This window comes from Macrobrachium rosenbergii, chromosome 12 (genome assembly GCF_040412425.1).
Source record: "Macrobrachium rosenbergii isolate ZJJX-2024 chromosome 12, ASM4041242v1, whole genome shotgun sequence".
In the NCBI taxonomy this organism is placed as follows: Eukaryota; Metazoa; Arthropoda; class Malacostraca; order Decapoda; family Palaemonidae; genus Macrobrachium; species Macrobrachium rosenbergii.
Genome location: NC_089752.1, coordinates 106,243,762 through 106,271,033, shown reverse-complemented (window position 1 = coordinate 106,271,033; position 27,272 = coordinate 106,243,762). Strand labels below are relative to the sequence as shown.

General features: G+C 36.5%; 1 protein-coding gene across 1 annotated transcript; it reads left to right on the top strand.

Annotated features, from left to right (window-relative positions):
• The first annotated feature begins 55 nt into the window (after positions 1 to 55).
• Positions 56 to 27,046, top strand: LOC136844278 (SET and MYND domain-containing protein 4-like). Its single transcript, XM_067113258.1, has 14 exons — positions 56 to 175; positions 2,076 to 2,278; positions 4,472 to 4,634; positions 5,473 to 5,600; positions 5,974 to 6,151; positions 7,077 to 7,184; positions 10,420 to 10,540; positions 17,367 to 17,562; positions 21,669 to 21,870; positions 22,048 to 22,139; positions 23,090 to 23,214; positions 23,457 to 23,600; positions 25,826 to 26,019; positions 26,821 to 27,046. Exons 2-14 carry the CDS (start codon positions 2,081 to 2,083, stop codon positions 27,018 to 27,020), a joined length of 2,049 nt encoding a protein of 682 aa, XP_066969359.1. The 5' UTR covers positions 56 to 175; positions 2,076 to 2,080; the 3' UTR covers positions 27,021 to 27,046.
• Positions 27,047 to 27,272: the final 226 nt, after the last annotated feature.

Genomic DNA, 27,272 nt, shown 5'->3' with positions numbered 1-27,272 from the left:
CTTGGTGTAGCTGCCGCCAGCGGTCTATTTTCGGATCTGTCAAGAGTTGGGGGCGAACGTACTCACACACACTTGCTTTTACGGTGCTCGTATCGTTGGTAGACGTTGCTAGTGACATCATTCGTAATTCGTTGTGTTGTCCAGACAAAAAGAAAAACGTTCTGTCGTCAATACGGTATCACTTCGGTATCAGTTTGGGCGAAACTCTTCTCTCTAGAAATTGTTGTTGAATGAATGAGTATTTGTTAAAGTGTGAAGTGATGATGAGGAAGTTATTGTTAGATTTCTCGTGTGCATCTTTTCAGGAGCATGTTTCAACAAAGGGAACGAAAGGCAACTCTGAGTCACTTACTTTTGTGCGTAAATCAAGTTATATTCATAGATTGTGAAGCTTTTGAATCTTACCGAAAATACGATGGTTAAGAGTGCTGAACAGGACAACATTGATAAAGTAAAAAACTGTAAACTGTGACAGCAGGAAACTCATTACTTACCTTCAAGAAATTCATATTTATTCCGTAAAAAAATAAATTAAGATATGAGACAAAGTGAATACTCTGTTCTTATAGGGAATACAAGCAGGAAATACCATTCACTTTTCTTAAGTTCCGAGTTTTGCTCTGCTGGAACATTCCAAAACTTCATAGAAATATTACGTTATTTTTTATTTAAAAATTTCTATTTCATTTAGTGATTGTTTTTCTATATATATATATATATATATATATATATATATATATATATATATATATATATATATATATATATATATATATATATATATATTCAATATATGTATGCATATATATAGTATATACATATACTATATATAATATATAAATGTGTATGACATATATATACATATATATTTACTAGCGTCATACACTTACTGTACACACATGTACATACATATATATATATATATATATGTTACAGGGAATATGTGAAACCAGGGATTTCACGAAATCCCTAGGAAATCTGAAATGACCAATTCTGCTTAGGAACATTTGATCCCCTAGGGCTAGTACTAAACACGGCGAAACAGTGATTCATCTACACTGTTTTGCCGTGTTTAGTACTAGCCCCCGGGGGATTAAATCCACTTAGGGACATTTGATCGCCCAGGGGTAGTACTAAACACTGTGATATACATTTGTCACCCCCACCCAGGGGCTAGTACTAAACACGCCGAAACAGTGTAGATGAATCACTGTTTCGCCGTGTTTAGTACTAGTAGCAAATGTTCCTAAGCGAATTGGTCATTTCACATATCCCCTAGGGATTTCGTGAAATCCCTGATTTCACATATTCCTGTAACATATATATATATATATATATATATATATATATATATATATATATATATATATATATATATATATATATGTGTGTGTGTGTGTGTGTGTGTGTGTGTGTGTGTGTGTGTACATATATATGTACATGTATATACACTAAGAGTATGATGCTAGTAAAGTAGGCCAATAAAGTACAAGGTATTTTGTCTTTACTCTAATCCACCCTCAAGCGAATTCCATACAGCATAAATAAAAAATATTACAATACACACTCATTTTTACCAAACGACATCAGGAACAAAAGATAACTATTTTTAACATTAAACCGGTCTTCACGTTTGTGTGATGTTATATTTCTATTGTTTGTAGTTTGCTTGGGAATGCCTTAGGGTAGAGGCAACAGATATACCACTCCGTTACTTCACTTTCTTCGTGGCCATATACCCAGTTGATATCTGTTTTATATCCCTGATGGATGTTTTACTTACAAGCATACATTCACAAACACTCACATGCACGAACACATACTCAGTCGCGCGCGCAGACACACACACACACACACACACACACACACACATATATATATATATATATATATATATATATATATACATATACATACATGCGTGCATGTGTGCATAAGTGTACACCGTGTACATCAACGAATCTGTATTTGCAATACAATAAATACGTTTATTGGCAAGAGAATGAGAAGTGGACACTACTGACAACAGTCAACTTTTGTACTAATTTTGTCCTTTATGTCTTCTAATAAAAAAGGGCCAATGTCTGCAGAGAAAAGGCAAGAAGAGGAATACGAAGACCGCAAGTTCTTTTCCGACCACACCCTCCACAGCCTCCGGGATGGTTTCTTCAAAGATTACCTCGACCAAATCGACTCTCAGACATCTCAGGATTTCATCGATGGATTCAGTCAGTGCAAGACAGATGAAGAGCGTTTCGTCAGGATGTGGAATTTCGAGGTTTGTTTTGTTCCTTTAAAAAGAAAGTTGGTGCATTTCGCACTGTTATAATGGGTTTTGGCGGTGAGGGGTTCAGAGATTCGACAGTCTGAAAAGTCGCTGCAAGATGAACACAGCTCCGGTTGTTCGAGATGGTATCAAACAGGGAAAGCGAAATGTAATGAACAATTACTCAACCTCAGTGAAAACAGCAAGCAGAGGCGAAGACATCTTTCGCAAGCAGCAAACTCCGAGAGGATTTAAAGGTGAAGGGGCAATCAGCCTTCTCGAGACATGTTTTCCACGTCTGTGCATATATGTCTGTGGGTGTGCAGATTGGGAAATGAGGAAAGATGGATAAATATAAAAATGCAGTGAGATGTCTGTTTGTAATACAAATCCTCCTATGGAGTCGTAGAGGAAGAAGGATAAGTTAGAGATGAAAGTAATAGAGAAAAAGAAGGCATGTCATGAAAAAAGGGCCCCACAGAAAAAGTGAACAAGGACTTCAAGAGAGCAAGAGTTGTTCTTACAACAGAAAGGTTAATGGGAAAATGGACATCCGAATCCAAGATGCATGCAGAGATGCAGCTTGAGAATGCAGTCTTGGGTCGATGCAGTGTGTATTTTGAGAATTTGTTGACTTCTCAAAATACTTAATCCATCGATATAAGAGAGGCAGAGGTGAATGATGCAAGAATGAAAGGGGTCAGGGTAATTTTGATAATGCTTGTGGAAGTGAGGTTAAGGAGGCCAATTAAGAATGCTGAAAAACTGAAAATCAATAAAGGTACTGTAGTACAGTGGTTCAAGTGTGACTGAGTGGCTGACCAAGGTTCTGAAGGAATGGGTGTGAGGAATGATTGTTTCTTTGTACAAATGTGAAAGAGGGTGCTATATAAATTATATTGGCATAACTAATAACTTTCCTTAGTATACCAAGGAAGTTGTATGGCATAATTTTGATTGAAAAAGTAGATGACAGATTTTTTTTTATATCAAAAAACCCTAGTTTTAGACAGGAATGAGGATATGTAGATAAAATGTTTCATATAAAATAGTTATGTGAGAACTTTATTGGTAAAGAGAGAAAGATCTGTGTGGCATACATAGACTTGGAGAACAGAACTGATAGAAAGGGAATGTGTAGGGTGCTGGCGGCTTATGGTGAGAGGACAGATTACTAAGAACCAGGAAAAGTTTACAAGTTACAGTGAAGTATTTTTAGGGGCTTGCTGGGTGTATTATGCCTCCATAGTTGTTTAATAATCGTTTATGGATGGAGAGATGCAAGAAGTCAGAAAAAGGACACTAAATGGAAGTGTAGAGTAATGGAATAAGAATACAAGTCGTGAACAGACCGTGAAATGCTGATGGTTGTAGATGATACAGATGACTGGGGATGACAAAGAAAATTAACATGAACTGTGAATAAATGGAAGCAGTAGATAGTTTTAGTTATTCTTGAATAAATACTTTGGACAATGGTAAGATTAAGGCTTATGAGACATTCTGTTTAGGTGTACGAAAAGGCTGGTGCTGTGGAATTTTTCTGCACAAAGGGTTCATTCATGATTCATTATTCATTCGTTTAAGTGTGGATCTGGCAATAAACATTGTTTTTTGATATGAGGCAGCCCTCATTAAGGAAAACAATTAAATGTTGAATACACACACTCATATATGTGTATATTTATACATATACTGTATATATATATATATATATATATATATATATATATATATATATATATATATATAAAGATAAAATCCACGAAGGAAACGGAAAACACTGGAGTGCTGACGAGGTCCTTTTAGACTGCTAGGTCCTTTACTTAGCAGTCTTAAAATCTTATATATTCATCACGTTCTATATTTTCTTTATTGATTCAGTTATACATATACATGATTCAGTTATATATATATATATATATATATATATATATATATATATATATATATATATATATATATATATATATATATATATATTTGTGTGTACGCATGTATGTATGCATATGCATTACTCAGAAAGGGATTGCACTGCACTAAAGCAATTTTGCTCGCATTAATTTTTAATGAAATAACATCGCTACGTACAGCATATCCTTTCCCAAGAGAAAACAAAGAGAACGGAACCTCATAAAACGGAAGAAATTAAGATAATAGCGCTCCTTACGAGTAATTTATCACGTGGATAATTATTCTTTCCAGCCAGTCCACGGGATTAACGTCCGAAGCTCCCACGAAAAGAAGGATGGAGAGACGTCGGAGCTTCGGCGAAACGAGGGGAATCGGGCTTTCGCGGAAAACGATTATGCCGAGGCGTCGGCGCTCTACTCGAAGGCCATAATCTTCGCGCCCCAAGACGAAGGAGGTACGAGATCTCCCCGTCATTCTTTCCTCTTCTTCTTCTTCTTTTATTTTTCGTCTGTGCCGCCGCCCTTGTCACGCAAATTGCATTCCTCTCGTGCGAGGAATCTATTGATCATGAGTCTTCCTCCTGCTGCCGTTTCAGGGATGAGATTGGAGTATGCGAGAAGTATGATGGATATGTTATATCATGATATAATTAAGGCCCTCAAATTAATTGTGCAATTAAAGTACGTAGGAAGATTCAAATGGAACGGTTTTTTTTCTTTCAGTCTTCTTCTGTAACATATAGTTTCTTATAGCTGTTTCTCATTCATATAAGTTTTATTTTTTAGTTTGTATAAAGCAATGTGACAAAGGATTCAACGGGCTTCTAAACATAAGACAATTTTGAATGATTGAATGTAGAGGTGATGATTAGCATAAAATGACTACCTTTTAACGTAATAGGTTATTATTAACTGAGTTTACTTAAAATTGTAATAATTTCATAAGGAAAAACAAACGTAGTAGTTGAGAAATCACTCAGAAATTCAATATTATTATTATTATTATTATTATTATTATTATTATTATTATTATTATTAGAGAGGAGACTTTCTTTGAAGGCAGTAGCGTTAAATACAACAGCTGTTTCTACGGTATTTAATCTGTGGTCTTCTTTATGCGTATTATAACCTTTTTATCAGCTACACGCCGATGAAAAGGTTGTTAGACGATTAGAGAAGACTCTATACAAATTGAATGCCGTCGAAACAGCTATTATTATTATTATTATTATTATTATTATTATTATTATTATTATTATTATTATTATTATTATTATTATTATTATTATTCAGGGGAGTGTTTGTCACTCAGTTATGCCAATAGATCAGCAGCCCTGTTCCATCAAGGAAAATACCAGCTATGTCTGAGGGACATCGAACTGGCTATGAAGGCGGATTATCCAAGAAGACTTTTGTTTAAGGTAAGGAAGACTTCGTTAAACTACAGAATGAATAAACATGTCCGTATCATTCCATTGTAAAAAAAATAACCAGTAAAACACCTGAAATTTCTTTCATGCGCATTGTGTACCACAATAAGGTCCCTGTTTTCTCTCAGAAGTCACATTCCCTTTCTTTAAAAAAGTTACTTTTACCATAGTGTTGTTTCCCTCCCCACCCCTTTCTACAAAAACACCCCAACATATATTGCCTTAACGAAGAGAGCGCCATAGACATCCCTAGCCCATTTCCCTAGTTCGAGAATGGTAACAGGCACCAATGGACCGCCCCAACTTCCACATTCTCCTTTTTCAAATACTAAACCATCCTGTGACGTTGCTCCCGCCCGTCAAGATTCTCGATCGCAAGGGTTTGAGTTTGACGAAACTTGGTCAATACGACCAAGCGAAAAAGGCCTTCAGCGCTGGCCTGGACTCACTCTGTACTCTGGACATGGAAACTAAGAAGCTTCAGTACTGGTCCAGACACTTCAGAGATAAGATACGACTCTGCGATGGGAGACCCGACGAAGGTAAGCGGCTGATGTCACTGGTCGAGTGCCGTGATGTCATGTTTGTTGACTAAATGAAGGAAAAAATATCACATTTTTTATAGCGGAAAGTACGACAGTCGGCACAGGATACTGTTGATGTTACGAAATAATCTGTTATTCATCTATTAATACATCTAATATTGAAATATTACTTACCTGCCTTTCACTCAATTTTTTTGTTTTGTTTATACCTATTTTGCATCCATGATTTAAATATTTTTAGCATGATAATTTTATGAAACAAGTGAGATCAATGGAAACAGTCAACAAGTATACAGTATATTGAATTTAAACTGCTGTATTCGTTAGGATCCAATTCATTTATCTAATGCACTCTTCAGTATTTTCCAACTGACAAAAAAAAAAGCTTTCGTTTCAGGATTGTTTTGTTTCTCGATAAGCTATCAGTTCACGTCACTAGGGAAAATCTGACTTATTCGTAGTAATTATGTTGAACCTATGACATTACGAGTATAACAAACTGTCTAACTCTTCCTAACCTTAAATTACCTCAAGTCTCAAAACATTAAGGCAGTGATAAGGACAAGGAATTCAGACACCAGCATTGCTAACCTATCACAAACAGCAATGCTCACCGTAAGCATGGAGTATGTTCTTCGATAATAACACTTGTGTGATAGGATACAAAAATGTGAGCTAGCCATAAAAATATAATTGTTTTATTCGGATATATCTACTAGAAACATTTTTATATATATAAAGTACAGCTTCCAGTTAGTAGATGAATATTTTCGTTATAAATTCGTATTAAACTGGTTACGTACCCAACTTGATGGACGAAGAAGAGCGATGAGATGATTCCTTTGGAGCGAAAGTAATTTTGAGGAAGAATTATTATTAATAAAACCATCTCTCTCTCTCTCTCCCTCTCTCTCTCTTTCAGCTTGTGAGTGGGAGGTTTCTCATACAAGTGTCCAAGTGTATGGCGGAGCCAACCCCTCTCTACCCAGTGCCTCCAGCGCTGTCACCATACAACAGTCTGACGCACTAGGTAAATTTATCTGTGTCCCTCCCATTACCCTTTCGATAATCTTACTTACCATCATAATGTGTCATAACTAGAAATAGCATTTATCAAATGGATCTACCTGATAAATAAGTCTGCTCTTTGTGTAATTGACTGGCGGCGGGATGATAATTTTTTCTGACAGATATGGGTTACTCGAATCATTCTCTCTCTCTCTCTCTCTCTCTCTCTCTCTCTCTCTCTCTCTTCTTTATGCACACACAATACGCGCACAATGATCGCAAGGGGGTTTATGGGTTTATTCATATCCACAGATGTTTGGAGCTTCGTATTATAAACATTATTTTAGTTTACTTCTTCATGGCTAAGCGAATTCATGACAAGGACAGAATTGCTCAAAATAAGAGTGGAGCAGCGCTTAACAAAATGAAAGGACCCCGTCCCTGAGCAGATCTTCTTCCGCTTTGGAATCTAATGACATGAGCAATGTAATCTGATCATACCTCATCTTGCTGTCTACGAGTACTCTTTGTGAATTTTCATTTGCTCTAGAAAAGGGAGCTCAGACTAACCAGTCGGTCTTCATATTCTTTAATGTCGTTGTTGATCGATCTCAGAGACTGCAGACCCCTTCTTAGATTAAAGAATGAAGGACTTATTGTCTACCGTTAGCCTTTTTCTCCATAGCTGGGATGCCTCGAAAAGGTAGCTCCCCCTCTGATTTTCAGCAAGCCTTTTGGAATGAGGTTCGATATCCCCATGACCTATTCCAGCCTGGTCGTGACATATCTCTCTAATAACTGCAAGGTACGTCGTTCTGTGATTAGGTTAACAGATACACACTGAGAAGCCACAGTAAAGCACTCTGTTCCTCCTGTAAATCTAATCTAGTTCTTCCACTGCACTGGGAAGACAAGTTTCGTGATCACTAGACCACTGGTAAACATTACCATGCGCTTCTAATCAAACGCACACACGACTACGTATGGAAGTACGAACGATAGGCACATTTGCCCATGTGTATATGTGAATATGTGTATGATACGATAAAAATAGGCCTACCTCACATCTACATATTCGTGAAAACTGTGTGACACTTTTTCTTTTAGCAATGAAGGAACCATCGACACTATCTAGACCAGGCTCAAATAAAAGAATTGATTCAGTGCACAGTAATGGGAACCCTCTTCTAGGTAACGATCATTGTGCTAAGATAGATTAGGTTCGATTAAGTTAGATTATGATAGGTTACTTGAATACAAAATGATGCCCATGTAAGTACTTGTTCCAACAAGGAAAAGAAGGGACCATGAAAACGAGTGGAGCTTAATACCAAAGTAGAAAACAGGATGAAGGTTTTGAGAGTCAGAAAAAAGTAGATAAACAGCGAGTCCAAAACCTTAACGTTAAATAGAAAAAAGTCACCAATCTAGGTATCATTCTGTGAATATGGACAGATGGGCCCTTTTGGGTGGTACGAGTTCCACTGAGAGACAGAGAGATTCTCCCCTTAGGCCTAACACAAAAGTAGCTGAAATAATACCTGTAGAAAAGAGACAAAGGGGGCTACCTTGCAGTGAAGCGAAACAAAATTGAGAGAAGAAGGATAAAGTAACTGGTCAGTCCAACTCAAAGGATTAAAGGTTACTCTTGAGCGGCAGAGGCCACTGAGACTGAACGTATAAACATATGGTCAGTGCCCAACCCATTTCCACCCAATCTAGGCCCAGGGAGAACCAGGCAGTGGCTGCTGATAACTCAGTGAAAGTTCGTCAAACCCTCCATCTCAAGTTCATAGGGAGGGTAGCGTCGTCATTGCCGTTTAATTCATCAAGCCATGAGAGTGAATTGAACTCGGGACCACAACATTGTGAATCTTGGTGAAACCCACTGAGCTATAACAACCCTATGGTTCAGTTCTATTAGAAATGGAATGAAAGAAGAGGCACCCTATATTTGACAGTAAGTCCCTTAGCAAAAACGAATCAGGGCAATATAAAGCTGCAGCAACCGCGCGTCAGAGGTGAGCTTATAGCATTAAAATAGCGCCTAATTTTTTAGGAGCTGGTTAACAATTTCTAAGGAACGTGGTCTCCTAAATTGTTGGTAAAACTGTCTCAAAGAATATGAAACTGGATGGAAGAGGTGATTGAGGAATAGGTAAAGACCAGAGATGAAAGGTAATGAAAGAGGAATTCCTGACAGACTGCGAGTGGTGTATCGGAAGCCTCAGAGATACCAAGACAAACGGCAGAAGATTCTCTGAATGGCTGTTGAGATGACAAAACGTCAGGAAAATTAAAAGAAAGTCTTAAGTAGATCCTTCTCTACTAAAGTCTTTCAGATGATGAAATATTCATGGTTTTCAATAATAATCTACCTGAGTAAGGCTGAGGGTACTCTGATTTCAGACAACTTCAGATAACATGAGGGTAGTTATAAAGATATGATTGGTCAATTTCATAGTCAGTAATCAACATGTGATTTAGATAGACACATTCCTGCGGCGTTATATATTATTCCCGTCTTATCCAAATCCACGTTGTGCTAAAGGGCTTGAGCAATACACGAAACTAATTCAGTCAGAATAGATTTACATTCATAAAAGTAAACTTTGTTCCCTATTTTTTTTTTCTAGCTATGCTCCTAACGAGAAATTTTCTGTGTTGCGTTGTTGACTCATACACTTGTCGACAGTTACCAGGCAGCTGACATTATCAATAAATATATATATACACATATACTGTATATACTATATATATATATATATATATATATATATATATATATATATATATATATATATATATATATATTTTATTTATATTTATATAAATGTAAAAATATATATATATATATATATATATATATATATATATATATATAGAATATCAAACTGTTATTAGCAGATATATATATATATATATATATATATATATATAAGAATATATATACTGTTATATTATATATATAGATATATATATATATATATATATATATATATATATATATATATATATATGTGTGTGTATATATATATATATCTGCTCCGTGTAATCTTACAGTTTAATATTCTTGAAATTTTCCACAAACAAAGCAAAGAAACTCTAACAAACCACTATATTACATCATCAATCCAAATCGGCCCTCTTCTCGATGTTTACCGGTCTCTTCGAGAAAAAACACACACACATACAGAGTGAATGAAGAAAGTAGCTACTCATCTGATCTTTCATGTCATGCTATTGTACTACAACAGGTCGATTTGCCGCAGCTGGGTCTCCGGTCCCGGTAGGCGAGGTCCTCATAGCTGAAAAGCCTTACGCGACAGTGCTGAAGTCTGACAAACATCAACTCCACTGCCACACCTGTTTCTACAGGTATTCTGTATCGTGGAAGGTTTTCTTTATGCTAAGTATTCTCTCTGAATATCATTGTCTCTTTCTGTGTGCATACTTTGTGTTTTCCTCGGTTCTAAAAAGGGTTCAAGTTCCTCGTTGGACGAGCCGGTAGAGTTCTCGGCTAGCACTCTGTTAGGCCCGAGTTCGAGTCTCCGACCGGCCAATGAAGAATTAGAGGAATTTATTTCTGTTGATAGAAATTCATTTCTCGCTATAATGTGGTTCGGATTCCACAATAAGCTGTAGGTCCCGTTGTTAGGTAACCAATTGGTTCTTAGCCACGTAAAATAAGTCTAATCCTTCGGGCCAGCCCCAGGAGAGCTGTTAATCAGCTCAGTTGTCTGGTTAAACTAAGGTATACTTAACTTAAAAAGGGTTCAGCACGTGCTGTAATGAAATTCGTGTCCTTACATTGAAGCTAAAAGGAAATATTCTTTTTAAAATTTTAGCTTTACTAGGTAACGAAATTCGTGTCCTTAAATTAATACGATAAACGCTATTGAAGCTGATACGAAATAGAGCTTTTTTTTCACTTTAGCTTTACGAAGTAAAGACATTCCTGTCCTGACATCGCATATGATAAACATTATTAAATCTAATACGAAATAATTTTGGCTTTACGAGGTCAAGAAATTCCTGCCCTTACACTGCATATGATAAGCATAATGAAAGCTGATACAAAATAGAGCCTTTTTTTCAATTTTAGCTTGACGACGTAACCAGTGCCTCAGTTTGGGTCTTTGACACTTACAAGTCATAGTTGTGTTTATTAATGCTGTGGAATGTCCACAGAGAAGTTAGACATCATCTGGCTTATTCTGCTCCAGAGATATGCTTATATTAAACATATCTTGCAAAGTACACATCAACGAACTCGTCCGAGCGACGAAGGACGTCTTCCTGGCAGTGGTTATTCAAGAAATTCGTTGACGCCTCAGCATCGACCCCGCGCTCAGAGATCTCAATGGGGTCTGCTATGAAATACTACGCCTGTCTCTTCTCTGAAACACCCCCAGCTGACTATATTCATTCCAGCTGTTCGGAGCAGTTGAAATTGTTCTTAAATCTATTCAGTCCCTTTCCTCCTTCATTCAGTGCCAGTCTCCTAAATGCCATTAGGTAATTCTCAGTGACGTGGAAAAAAAGTTAAGTGTACCTTAGTTTTACCAGACCACTGGGCTGATTAACAGCTCTCCTAGGGCTGGCCCGAAGGATTAGACTTATTTTACGTGGCTAAGAACCAATTGGTTACCTAGCAACGGGACCTACAGCTTATTGTGGAATCCGAACCACATTATACCGAGAAATGAATTTCTGTCACCAGAAATAAATTTCCCTAATTCTTCATTAGCCGGCCGGAGATTCGAACTCGGGCCTAGCGAATGCTAGCCGACAACTCTACCGACTCGCCCAACGGGGACTCAGTGACGTGGAAAGATTCTTGTTTTGTATACCCAATGACTTAGGCATTCGTGGGTTTGAATTCTACTCAGGATGTTGTGTGCGTATGTCATTTCACATGAGAGCTGGAGTGTTTCACATTTTAACTCGATCATGAAAAAGATGCCTCGCCCACATTTTCCCGCAGGTGTTTCCTTCATAATTCAGAGCCCATGATTTAAAATTCAGTCAAGGCAAAATCTACGGTGATATTTGTGAACGCCATGCGAGTAAGGTGCGCTTGATCGCGATTTTCCCTCGGAAGCAGATTATCATTTGCATTAAGAAGTCTAAAATAAGAAAAAGACAAATAAAGGGTTCCCAGTATGACCAGTGCAGTTCAGATGCACTGTGGTCAACCTGACTGCACTGGTCCATTTAACTTTGGTAAAATTTACAAGCAAATGTACCTCACAATGCCGGAGGGAGGCTGCCAGCTAGACAAGGAAATAATCTTTTCATTCCTTTGGCAATTTACAATAGGCAAAATCACGCAAGCACCAGAGTTTAAAAATTTTCATCTTGAGCAAATACCACCACGAAGAAATCCACCATCTCCTGTATATTACTGATGTTAAATTAATTTTTCTTAAGGATGCGAGACGAACAGAATTCTAAAGAGCTTTGTCTCGCCTCTATACCTGAAGAAACGAAACTTGCGGAAGTTCTACCTCGTGTTTTCTTTGCGAAATGGTGGTCGATTATATATCAGGGCAAATCATTAGGATTTTCCTCCTTAATTTGTGTTTTCAAATGAGTACTATTTCACTTACTCTTTTACTGTTTTAAAGTGTTATTTTCCGTCCCCGTTTTGTTTGTACACCTGTCGCTATTTTGCGTTGAATTATAGCTACGGCGTACACCTGTCAGGTCGTAAAAGTTATTGTTGTTCACATTTTAGAAATATATGGTCTTAAGTTATTCATTTCAATGACAACTGGTCTTCATAATTTGAAGTTTTCACATGACAAATCGAACTACATTAGCAATACGAGTCGTAGTTTACAAGAGTATGCAACGAAGTGTTATTGGTTTTTATTACATAAACAACTACATTATTTCATCACCAAATAATACTGAATTTTCAGGCCGTTTGCTTGAGATGTATTTTTTTTTTATCCCATAAACTGCCACCCTGCTCTCGGTGCTGATGTCAAAGAATGGCTTGCTGGAAACTTGTTTAGACTTTAATGTTTAAGTAATGTTACCTATAGGACAGAGCAAAATTTGAGCATTTAATACAGTTTACCTGATTTCAGCTACAATATTAAGCCTTGTTTGTACGGTTTAATAAAATAGATTTTTTCCTAATAACAAAGGCAAATTTTCGGGGTTAAAATAATACATCTGGGCCTTTTCTGGGACTAATAGATTGCAGATTTTTATGAAATAGTATAAAATCGAAAACAATGATGTTTTCGATTTTATACTATTTCATAAAAATTTCTCTTGTAAACAGACAAAAGTATATGATCATTCATTCTACTGAGTGATTCATACAATAATAGATATTTATCTCTTTTCTTTTTGGCTTGTGACTAATCGAAATCGACTCTAAAACTTTCCACCCCGTAGGGGAGTAGTGCCGTCAGTGGACCTCGCGTGGTGCACTGTAGGCATTACTAAAATGTGTTTACAACGTCCCTTCAGCCCCTAGCTGCACCCACTTTTTAGCTTTTCACTTTACCACCATTCCCGCTTCCCTTCTTCAGTCTTGCTGTCCAACCTCTCTAACTATTACATCTTAGTGCAAATTTTGGGCTTTTCTCCCAGTTCCACCTTTAGATCCTTGCGCTGCACCGCCTTTCTATTCTGGATCTCTTTATCTTGCTGTCCAACCACTCCAATTCCCTCTTTCTACCGTACTTAGCGCAGAGTGGCAGAAAGTGCCCCAGTGCTTGGCTTGACAGCCTGAAATTCATAACATTAAATCAAATCAACAAACTTTTCAAACTTCCTTCTCGAAAGAAAATGAAGAAGTCGGTTTTCATTTGATAACAATGTTTGCTTAACATCCACCCATTCTGTTACCAAATTCCATCGAATGATTATCACCCAGTTCTAGTTTTTTCCGGAGCACCTTTTGCACCGTTGGAGAAAGTAGTCCTGAAGGGGTCTCTTCCACGAACAAATGTTCCCAGTATGACAGCGATAACGTCATAGCCCGCTATTATGGCGTGTGAATATGCGTGACGCCTCGTCGCTAAGAGCAATAACTATTTATTTATATAATATCACCGATCGATCTCAACGTAACCTTGTAGCTCGAAGGCCATTCCTCACTTATCCGGATGAGGAAAATATTTGAACGAAGCGGTCTACTCAAAATGATTGAAATCAAATACCTTACACATACAAACAGAAATAGGGATTTGGAAGAAGATATCAGACCTACGACCTACATACGATTTTTTCTTTCTAATTCAGAAAGAAAAAACTTACAGAACGTAGTGATATGTAGGTCGTAGGTCTGGTCTCTTCTTCCAAATCCTTATCTTTGTTTGTATGTCAGGTATTTTTTTTCAATTTACCGCTCTGTTTGTCGGTGAAATTCAGTCCGTAATCTGAATGCATTTCCGTAAACTTACGGAACACCTTCATTATCTTCAAACTCGGTCTCTGTCTTACTGTGTCTTACTGAAAGCGACAACGAAAAGCTACAAAAGAAATACAGATGTCGTTCAAAGATGATTTTCACGCCTCCTCCGACAGAAGTTGTGGAGATGACACTTCCTGGCGAAGTTTTATCCCGAAAATAAGGAAACTGAACCCACAGCTTTGCGATCGAGAGAAGTTTCCCGCTGCCAATTTGCTGATAAAATCCCCCAACAGGATTTCACCGGGTCAACTTTTTGGATGTTACGTAACCGTTCCAGTTTATCTTTTTTTTTATTTTGTGCGTGACTTAACTTGAAAAGCAGAAAAAAACATACTGAAATAACAACCGAACATGGTAATCATTCACGTAACTGTTAAGAGTTCACACAGCTTAAACCTATTTGGGATCTTTCCTAGATAGTGACCCCCAACAAAGTTCGGGGGTCGTTATCTAGACTTATATATATTTCTTGGGGGTTATTATCATTATGATACTTACAGTATTTTGTTTATGTTTTTGCAGTAATCTCCAACGGCCTTGTATTAACACGCCGCAAAGGTAAAACCCTTGGGGGTCACTATCTAGGAAAGATCCCCTGATTGCCCAGTGAATTAAGCTTTACAGAAATATATCGCACAAAACTGTACCTACCTGGGACCATAACTTAGACTGTCCTTGCAATGAGAAAATAAATGCTATTTGAATCATAGCGTAATTGTGCATATACTTGCGTAAGTTTATATAAAATGTCTCATACCCCCGCTGCAACCACATTCCCAGACATCTTAGGTACGCACCTCATGATTTTATTAGACAAATAAATCGAAAACAGAACACAAAAGTTCCTCAACAAAACTGCATCTCTGTTTCACCTCAGATGATGCTGAGAGATTTCCTCCTGACAAGGAGAAATTCTTCGGCGTCCGTCTAAATATCACAAAAATAAAAAAATAAAAAAATAGATAGATAAATAAATCAATTAATAAATAAAGTGGGTCATCTCGTTGCTAAGATGTGCGACACCATTTTTCGTAACAACATTATTGATCACCGGTTTTTATATGTCAGAGCACGTACGGAACGTCCCCGGGCCATAGATTTATTATTCCGTGGCAGAAGTGGTCTGGGGACTTGTACGCCACAGTGTACGTATTTGCTATCACAAGTATCACTTATGACTCTCTCGTGAACAACAGCCAGAAAAAGGAGCAGCTGTTCTACATGCTTTTACGTGAGGTGAATGTACAGTGTCTGGTAATTTTCTGAAAATTATCTCTGGGGAAGAGGACTAAATGCAGAAGGGTCTATTTAGAAGATGAGCCCTACTCATATGGAACAAGCCCGCAGGCGCCATTGACTTGAAATTTAAGTTTCCAAAGAATATGGTGTTCATTAGGACGAAGTAAGAGCAGGTAAAAGAAAATACAGAAAGATGAGATCTCACATATTAAAAAAGAAAAAATAAATTAATAAATTAACAAATAGATCAAAATATATTAAAATACAGGGAGAATAGTAATGCATTAGGATAAAAGAGAAAGAGAGTGAGAGAAGCTTCGTGATGCGGATGATAGGTTTTTGTATTTCAGCCACAACAAGGTTGCCATGAAATTTGCCTCCGGATTCAGTTAACACTATAGACTTTTTTTCCAATGCAGGCTACGACGCGTGCTAATAAACATTGGTGGGCAAATCTGCTATAAAAAAACTAATTTCATTGCAAAAGCATTAAATCTGGTACATTTTCTACCCAAAGATATTAAAAAACTAGGTGTAGATCCATCATGGATTTTCCAGATACCGCCGTGGCAGCCATTTTGAAAATGGCTGCCAGCAAAAAATGTTTTTCGATCAGTTTTTGCATGAGAGATGTGGTTATAATATAATATCAAGGAAATAGCTGTTCAGATTTATTTACCATACTGTACATACTTCGAAGTTTCTAGGTACCAGGAGTCCTAGCTACCCTGTTCCTATGGTGATATGATTTTCTCCTGGAAAACACACTTACACATACACATATTATATATATATATATATATATATATATATATATATATATATATATATATATATATATATATATATATATATATATATATATATATTATATATATATATATTTCACACACACACACAACACACAACAAACACACACAACACACACACACACACACACACACACACACCACACATATATATATATATATATATATATATATATATATATATATATATATATACATATAGTATAAATAGTATATATAGTATATAAACCTATTATAGTATAAATAGTATAAACCTCTTGCTGGTGGCCATTGCTTCTTTAGTATGCCATTAGGGACAAATGTAAGCTTCAACAGGCACGTGTATGCTCTGGAAAGACTTCACATACAGTGTCACAGCTTGTAAAAGTATCATGTACTAGAGCTAGACACAACGATTCATCTTCCAAACTCATGATTTCCCCTAGTTCTGGAATATAATATTAATTATTAATCAATAAAATGAAGAGAGATATTAAAATCAAAGAGTGAATCTTCTGTGTATCTTCCAGAAAGAAGTTCTGCAAGGATGGATCTGGAAGCTTTTAACGGGTATCACGTTGTCTGACAGCCAACTTTTATAGGCCTATACTCTGTAGCTCGTGACTTGAAGTCAGTGGTGCTATAAGTCATTTTCCCAAGAGTGTGATTGGGGAAGGTTAGTATTCCTTAATCAATAATCGTCACACTGACAAGGCTTCCACTTTCATGATTATTTCAGCATCACAGCACCTGTGCCCTGCCGTTGGTGCTCCGGCGTCGCCTTCTGCAGTATCGGATGCCGCGACCTCGCCCTTGCAACTCACCACAAATGGGAGTGCAAGTTTTTAGCTTTACTCCAAGACAGTGGGATGTCGCTCAACTGCTTCCTCGCCCTGAGAATTATAAGTCAGCATGGACTTGGCTTCTTTAAAAAGGTAAAAGAAATTAGCTCACTTTCATGACATCCATTTGCATGTGAATTGGTTTATTCGAAATTCAAAGTTACTGAGGGTAGTTCCCAGACAATGAACTTTTTTTTTTTTTTGTCGACATTATTTCACGCAATATTTCTTCAAAAGTTTTGCACATTTATTGTGTAAGAAACCTCCAATATGTGTCACAGACGATCACATTTTTTGGTGCACTGCTAAGAACTGCGTGAAAATTTAAATCGTCTTGGGTTTCATTTTTGGATTTTCGCTTGACTGATCTTTCCATAGCAATTGTAATAATTATGCGTAATTTATAGCCGTGCGACCTCGTAAAATGGCCAATAAAAAAAATATAAAAATAAATTTTTTAAAACGCGCTCTTATTAAATCGCACTAAAAATGAAAAATAATTTTTTGAGACGCAACAAGATTTTCTTACAATTAATCATGTCTACAAAAATAAAAGCGTAGGCGCCAAACATGGAAGGAAATGCTACAAGAAAAGAAAAATTATTAACTGTAAGAAAATCCCGGTGTGTCTCAAAAAATTATATATTTTTCACTTTTAAAAAATTGGTTTTTATATTTTTTTATTTTATGCTTTTTAGTTTTGACAGAAATTGTAACCGATCTATAATTGTAGCTAACGCAATTGAAATCTTGTCGAACCAAAGAAGGTTTGAAAAAATCCGTAGAGTTATTTACCGAGTCAAAGAAGTTGTGAAAAATCCGAAGAGTTTCATACAAATCCTGAGATACTGGGAGAGGTCACTGTAGGGTCACTAGAGGTCACTACTGGCCTACTGATCATATAAGGTTGTATTGTCACCGGGACTGAGTAACCATGCAAAATTTCAAGTCCGTCTGACGAAGGGAACAGGTCGAAAATTGAGTGACAAGATTTGATGAAGACGAACAAACAGACAAAAAAAAGCAAGCTAAATAAAAGCATATAAAATGTTAATTGCAAGCAGCATTCATGTTACTTCATCTACTGTCGAGTGGATTTCTGAAGCCAAGAACTTGATCGCACAATGATATTTTGATGACACCTGATGAAACATCCTGGTCTTGCATCCTCACGTTAATGATCCACAAATTGCTTAACATTACTTGATAGACTGACTCCGTACAACTAAGCCCATCTAATCTAGTATGAATATACTGAAATTTATTAGTGATAAGTACTTATTTTAGGTCTTTGGAACGATACCTTCTATTTTCAAAACCGCTTATTTTGAGCAGGGGCATCATTATTCTGACAGGAGTGAAGTAGAGAACATCTGTGTTCAGATAAGGTGACGTCAAACGCGATAATTCAGACTTATTTCCCGCCATCCGGAGAGGAACGCGAATTATCTGACTCTGAAACTGGGCGCCTAAATTGTGTCCTGGTGAGAGCACCATTAATGCATTGCATCACTTTTATTTTTTTTTTTTTCATCAAAGTATCATATGGACAAATCACTCGGTTTAATCAAAGCATCCAGCATGTCGATAAATGCACACACGCACACACACACACACACACATATATATATATATATATATATATATATATATATATATATATATATATATATATATATATATATATATATATATATTATATATATATAAATGTATGTATATATATATCCTATATATATATTATATATATATATATATTATATATATTTTCATATATATAATATAATATATATATTTTTACTTGATAATAAGACTAAAAATCCCCTTATATATATATATATATGAAAATATCTTATTTATAGGTAGAGCGAATTGGATATTAAAGGACAAACGTAGCTTTTAATGCTTGTATATGAATTACGGTGATGTGATAAAAATTCATATATATATATGTTGTGTGTGTGCATTTTAGTTGATAATAACCAAAAAAAATAGATAAAAATGATGCAACATATTAATATCATATTTCACCAGGAGACAATTTAGGTCCCCAGTTTCAGCTTAAGTTGTATATTAATTACGGTGATGTGATAAAAATTCGGGAAATAAGTCTGTGTGTGCATACATTTAACAAACGTTATAAAAATGAGATGTTCATTAATGGTGCATGTCATACCAGGACACAATTTAGGTATAGTTATAGAGGTGGATAATATATATATATCCGATATATATAAATATGTATGAATTATGCATTATGTATGACGTTATCTGAACGCAGATGTTATATATTTATGCATGTATATATATATATATATATATATATATATATATATATATATATATATATATATATATATATATATATATATATATATATATATATATATATGTGTGTGTGTGTGTGTATGTATATGTGTATATATATACACATGTGTGTATGTGCATTTATCGACTTGTGTGTTTGTGTGTTTATATAATATAATAAACTTGACAGTTATTCCCTCCCTCTGGTATTCTCATAACCTGACAGGTATGAGTTATCGCCACGATTATGAAGAACCACCCGGTAATCTTACCAGTTTCGTTACCTAAGAGCACTCCTGCTGAAGGGCAGATGTGACAGAAACCGACGGTGTTTCTGTAGTAATGACTCAAAGCGTGAAACATACGTTTTCCCTAAACACCCCAACCTAACTTCACCTGACTCGAAGCCAGACCAGCTTGATGTGGCCAACTTGATGCCACGGTAAACTGAGAAAGATCAATAGAATCGTGTAGGAAAGAAACTTAACAAGTAAAAAAGGCACCGAAATTTCTTCAGCGCAATCGAGTTTTCTGTACAGCCACTACAGCGCATAACCAAGGCCACCGAAAATAGATCTATCTTTCGGTGGTCTCGGTATACTGCTGTATGAGCCGCGGCCCATGAAACTTTAACCACGGCCCGGGTGGCATATCCTATATCGTTGCCAGAAGCACGATTATGGGTAACTTTAACCTTAAATAAAATAAAAACTACTGAGGCTAGAGGGCTGCAATTTGGTATGTTTGATGATTGGAGGGTGGATGATCAACATATCAATTTGCAGCCCTCTAGCCTCAGTAGTTTTTAAGATTTGACGGCGGACAGAAAAAGTGCGGACAGAAAAAAGTGCTGACAGAATAAAGTGCAGACGGACAGACAAAGCCAGCACAATAGTTTTCTTTTACAGAAAACTAAAAATGACGTTTTTTAAAGAAAATAACGGATACAGGTCCAATAAGGGAGAAATTAAAAAAACCAGCACATGTATTTCGTAATCACACTGAAATTGAAATGAACTTCATTGATAATTATCTGGCTTGTCCATCGTAAACATTTCCGGGAGAGCCGTTTGCTAGTATTTAAATATTCACTCACCTACTATGGCTGACACAGATGCATTTCTGACAGTTGCTGTCTTTGGTTGAAAACTTTCACCTAGATGACAGTTCAAAGATGCGTACAATTAATTTTAGAGTCAAAGTTGGTGTGATTATCTTCAGTTCAAAGATCAGATCAGATTTTAAAAATATGTCAAAAATAGCAAAGTGAAAATATCTAGTTATTTTCGTAATTCTGTATCTTCCCCTTTTAACTTATTACAATTACGTACACAGTTGTTTAAGGCGAAAGTTAATCTTCCATTTTTAGTCAAGGACCAAATGTAACTTATGCGAAATATTAGAAGCCAAATAGAAGAATCCCATCTCCTTTTTTCCTTCCAAAACCTACCACTACTACGACCACTACTACTAACATTGTTAATAATAATGAATAGGGTAATCCGATTACCCTCTTCATTATTATTAACAATATCAGTAGTGGTAGTTTTTGGAAAGAAAAAAAGGAGATAAGATTTTTCTACTTGGCTACTGGGCTTCTAATATTTCACGTTACATCTGATTTTTTACTAAAAATGGATAATCATCTTTCGCCTTGGATAAATGTGTATGTAATTATAATAAGTTGAAGATACAAAATTAAGAAACCAACTAAATATTTTCACTTTCCCATTCTCGGTACATATTTAAATCTGAATGAGTTGAGGTATCCGTACGATTTTTTAATTTTAAAGATGTACTGATTTCTAGGGCCTTTTACCTAATCTTCAGAAACAAACATCTGAGATAGTGGTCTTCATTTACGTGTAACGAGGAATTGCAATTTTTGGCAGATTCGGACGCACCTTCAAGAACTACCCAGAATTCCATCGCCGGGGTCTCCTCACCGCTCCAATGACTACCTGAGTGTTCATCACCTGGTGAGACTCGAAGACAAGCGTCCCCAGAACAACTTTATCCCACTGACTATAATGGCCACCTTTCTTTTGAAAGTGCTGAAAAGGGCGAGCTTCTTTGGAAACAGCGAGAGAACAGGCGGGTTCCAGTTTTTAAATATTTAATACTCTTGCATTTATACATTCAATCACAGGTGACTTTAATGGAAAATCTCTGTGATTACTTGTGGAGGATAAAAATTAAAATAGCCAGATAACTTTGCCTTCCACGGTATACCGAATGCTGAGAATATAATGGCCGTAAACTTTTTTCCAGGCATAGGGGGTGACAGTCTCACAGATGACGAGGTATTCATAGGTAGTCTCCTATTAAGGAATCTACAAATTGTTCAGTTCAATGCACACGAGGTAAGCAAAGTAAATTCTCAACACTGAATCACTTTAAACACAACTGACTGCAACTCAGCATAACTAGACTAACAAAATATTTATAACATTGTGTGCAATGTGGTATCTTACTGACCTGTTTTCCTTGTCTTGGTGGAATAAGCAGCCTTCCCTGCCACCTCCGACAACAGACAAGTTAATTCAGCCTTATTTTCCTTCAAAAGTTTTATAAATGTTAGTCTATTCTCTACATATCTTTTAAAAAGACTTTACTATTTACTACTTCAGTCTTATACATACGAATATTATCCTACGAGGGGGGAGTCCATCTCTTCGATCTGTCTGGTACAGAATTCCCCACCTTCTTTAAGAAAAAAATATTTCCACAGTGCCATGTCTCTTAAAATACCAGCGATTCCACAGTGCTGCATGTCTTGTAATATTCACGATCCACACTGCTGCACCTCTTGTAATATTCACGATTCCACAGTGCTGCGTCTTTTGTAATATCCACAAATCCACAGTGCTACGTCTCTTCTGATATCCACGATTGCACAGTGCTGCATCTTTTGTAATATCCACGATCCACAGTGTTGCATCTCTTGCAATATCACGATTCCAGTGCTGCATCTTTTGTAATATCCACGAAACCACAGCGCTGAGTCTCTTACAAAATCCACAATTCCACAATGCTACGTCTCTTATAGTATCCATGATTCCCCGGTGCTGCACCTCATAATATCCCCGATTCCACGATGCTGCATCTCTTATAATACATACTATCTTGTGTAACTAGACAATGCTCAAAACAGACCGAGGAGACGAATTCTGCTGTAGTGGTAGATGGAAACCTGCTAATAATCCTCTTGACCCTAACCATTCTCCGTATATTTTCCAGCACAGATGTATGACCTCTTTGTTCATTGTACTGTCGTGTTGTTTTTATGCACAGATTCCTTGCATCATTTTAGGTTAGTGGAATGGACTTCAAAAGTGACGAATGTCGCCTTGAAGAAAGCAGAAGTGTCTTCCTAGGTCTAGGGATCTACCCAACAGCTGCTTTCTGCAATCATGCCTGTTATCCAACAGTTACAAGGTATAGATGCCTCCTTGATGTACTAGAATATTTGTTATTAAGAAAGTGATGATGATAAAAAAGATATATAACTGGCTTTTACATCTATAGGCTGCAAAGATTTGCTGCCTGTTTTCATTTCGAAAACTACTAAAGTCTGGAGTATTTCACTGGTAAAAGAATAGTGTTAAGAACTTCGTGCAATATCTTAGTATCTGTATTTGTTTTCTCACCATATTTATGGGCATCTGGTGATCTTTCAGGTATTTTGAGGGAACCAAGTTAGTGCTTATAAGTTTAAGACCGCTACAACCTGGTGATACCATAGCAGAAAATTATGGTCCAATATTTACAAAAAACACCTTAGAATTACGACAGAAGAAACTTTTATCATCATATTGGTTCAGGTATGTGAGTGGTATTCGTCTATCATGTTTTCCTAGTTCTGAAAAGTTTCATTTTGAATTTCTTTCAATGAATTACCTCGAAAGCAAATGGGTGTTACAGACTATTACACACAAACAAAGCCACTCCAACATCTAAAAACATAACAGACACTTCACACGTCTCGACTGTCGACCTCACCGCGTGACAACTCCTCGCTGCTGGGAGAAAGAGCGCTGGTGAACTGGTACAATACATGTACACAATACCGGAGTCTAAGTGATGTCAGGCAGGGCAGCCGATCGGGACTACATAAGTCTACCCCAAAGCCAAATCACAGTCCTTCAAAAGAAGGCATCACGGCGACCCCATATAAAAATGGGAACAAGCTAGGAAGAAGAAGAAGAAGAAGAATTACCTCGATCCTTTAAGGCAAAACCTCTAGTAACATCCCAAATATTTGGAAGTCTTGCCTTGGATCATTTCCTAGAACCATGATGACAATGAGAAATTAACTCAAGCATAACGATAGTTTTGCATTTTCATAACACTTTGATGTTTTAGTCAAGCGATTTGTCAGAAACAGTTTCCAACTATTTAAGTCTTTCTTTAGAGGTTCCCTGAAGAACTAACTCCAGAAATATATAATACTGGCCTAAGTAACCAAAATTCCCATTATTACCATCCACAAAAGACTATTACAAGAGACAGATCTGAGATCACTATAATTCCAGTAAAAGAAACATCAAGGAACTCCAAGTTGGGTATCTCTTGGAGAAGGCAGTACCCAGGACCAAAAATAGTACCATGTGCTATATCGATCAGATCTAATACGATAACTTAACTGCAGATTCCGTGAAGTGCATAGACAAGAATAAGCTGAGTCTCCACAATTGTTAAAATCCAAAATCTTTGGCATGACTTCAAGCAAAGAAGCTATGTAACCATATCCTACAAAGAAGAGAAATGATCCCTAAAATATTTTGCTTACTGAAATTTTGTCCAACAAATAACTATGTCTTAATGAATGCAGTACTAAAGTAAAAAAATGTATTCTCTAAAATCTTAAGAACTATTGTGGAATTGATACTTCAAGCAAAGAAGTTGCATACCAAAAATATTCTGTAAAAATGCCATGGCATAAGATTTCCACATGAAAAATACACCCTATTAGGCAACTGGCATAAAATCAAGATCATAATTACTGCCAAATTCATTCTTTAGGACAGTCAATTAAAACAGACTACCACCACGATAGTGGTAGGGGTTACCACCCGGACATTGATGACCAAGAAGTGCCAATGACCATTGATGACCAAGAAGTGCCAATGACCATTGATGACCAAGAAGTGCCAATGACCATTGATGACCAAGAAGTGCCAATGACCATTGATGACCAGGAAGTGCCAATGACCATTGATGACCAAGAAGTGCCAATGACCATTGATGACCAAGAAGTGCCAATGACCATTGATGACCAAGAAGTGCCAATGACCATTGATGACCAAGAAGTGCCAATGACCATTGATGACCAAGAAGTGCCAGTGACCTAGGATTCTCATGCAATGTACCCCAAAGCAAAAAAAGTGCTTAGTGAAGGGTTGTGAATCCTGTGTGAGTGAACATGCCCTTAAATGGTAGATGAGCCTCTTCTTTTGAGGGCATTGACAACCACGAAAATCACGTTAGTCCATTTACTATGGCCTGCTTCCACGGTGGTAGTAAATGGCACGACCTGGGAATTGATGCCCGAATAAGTACTGTTGGCCTTGGAATACTTATAGAATGTGTCCCTAGGCAGAGGAGAGCCCTGTGAAAAGTTCTGAACTCCATGGTGGGGAAAATGCCAATGGCAGACACACTTTTAATCCAGTGGGATGATGGGAAATGAAAACATTCATGTAGCTCTAAATGGTGTGAAAATCGCCAAACGGTTGGGCCATGAGGTTTGTAGCCTAATATCCTTCGCTGTTATTAACAAATTCGAGAACATATGGCGTGAAATCGTGCACATTTAATTATATTGTTGCATAAATGTGTTAGTGTAAGTCATCTTGGAAGGGTTTTGTAAAAGTGCATTTATTTTATTTCTTCGTCCTTAAAAAGGTTTAATTCATTTTGGTGTGCTAAACTGTACTGTAACCCTCATAAAAGACTATTTTACGTTTGCTTTTTTTTTCTTAGATTCGAGGGTAAGGCCTACAAAAGTAATTCCATATTGTCTAGCAATCTTTTCTATAACTCATAGGTGTGCTTGCGAGGCTTGCCTTGGTAACTGGCCAGTGTATGACAAGATGAACCAGTCCCGGACTTTTTGCTGCCAAAAATGTGGAGATCCTCTTCCCTGTAAACCTCAAAAGCAAAATCAAGTAATCTGCAATACCTGTGGCACTAAACATGACGTGGCTAAAATGCTGAAGACTTTAGAAGATGCACATAAATGTAAGTACCTTAGTTCATTTTTTCCTCTCTATGAATACTATTGTTCTTCACTCAATGGCTACTGTATGCCTATGAAGACTGACATTTATAGATGTCTCATTACTTGACAAAAGAAAAATATGGTACATATGTACAATAAATTGAATTCATAAAGGATAAGGAAAATGAATCGTTTCCTTTCGTGGTAGGCCTTGTTTTCAAACATCAAAAGTTTTGACTAGTCAGATTTTGCATATGTTTTCTTGATGGAAAGAAAGTACTTAAACCCCTTTATAAGTATTTTCTTCCCACTAATATTGATTCCTAACGATCACTGGCATAGTCTTTAGGAGCAGGAAAATTATAATGCATTCATAATCAGAATATCTCCGAAAATGTATATGGTTGTTCTCTTACTGATATGACAGTGATGCTGTTTGGGACTTTTTTATAGTTAATGGGATTAATAAGACTTCTCAGGTAAGTAGCTGAGCATAAGGGAATCAGAGATGCTTGGTTATATATCGTGACCTTACCCGTCCCCTACCCCTGCCCAAACCCCCAAGCCATTCTTTGATTTTAGCAGTAGTAGTAAACGAGATTTGATTACGAAACGGCTCTCACCCCAATTCATCAGGCAATGCCATTACTTGCAAAATATTATCCTCCATAAATCTGGTCATTAGTAGTATATAACGTTTAGAGATAATGAGATAAAGATATAAAATGACACCATAAATCATTTACTTTCGTCCTGATATACTCAAAACAACATGCTGTATGATAACGAAAATTCAGTGATTTGTGCTATTCCAATTTCAGATTACGAAGAAGGAAAGACAAAGCTGCAAGGGGGAAGATACGAGGAAGCAGTAAAAGACTTCTCAGCTTTTATAAACAAGGTCTACAAGTTGGTGGTTTTACCGAATTACGAACTGTTTGTGTCTTTCGACACCCTTCGAATCATGTACGCAGCTAAAAGTCACATTCGAACCATCGGTGAATCTCGAAAGCAGGAATAGAAGATTAATGTCCAGGACGAACCAAACTCAAAGGAAAAATATAATGCTAAAGCGCATATATACATACATACATACTTATGTTTGTACACATACACATGCATACACACATATGATATATATATATATATATATATATATATATATATATATATATATATATATATATATATATATATATATATATATATATATATATATATATATATATATATATATATATATATATATATATATATATATATATATATATAT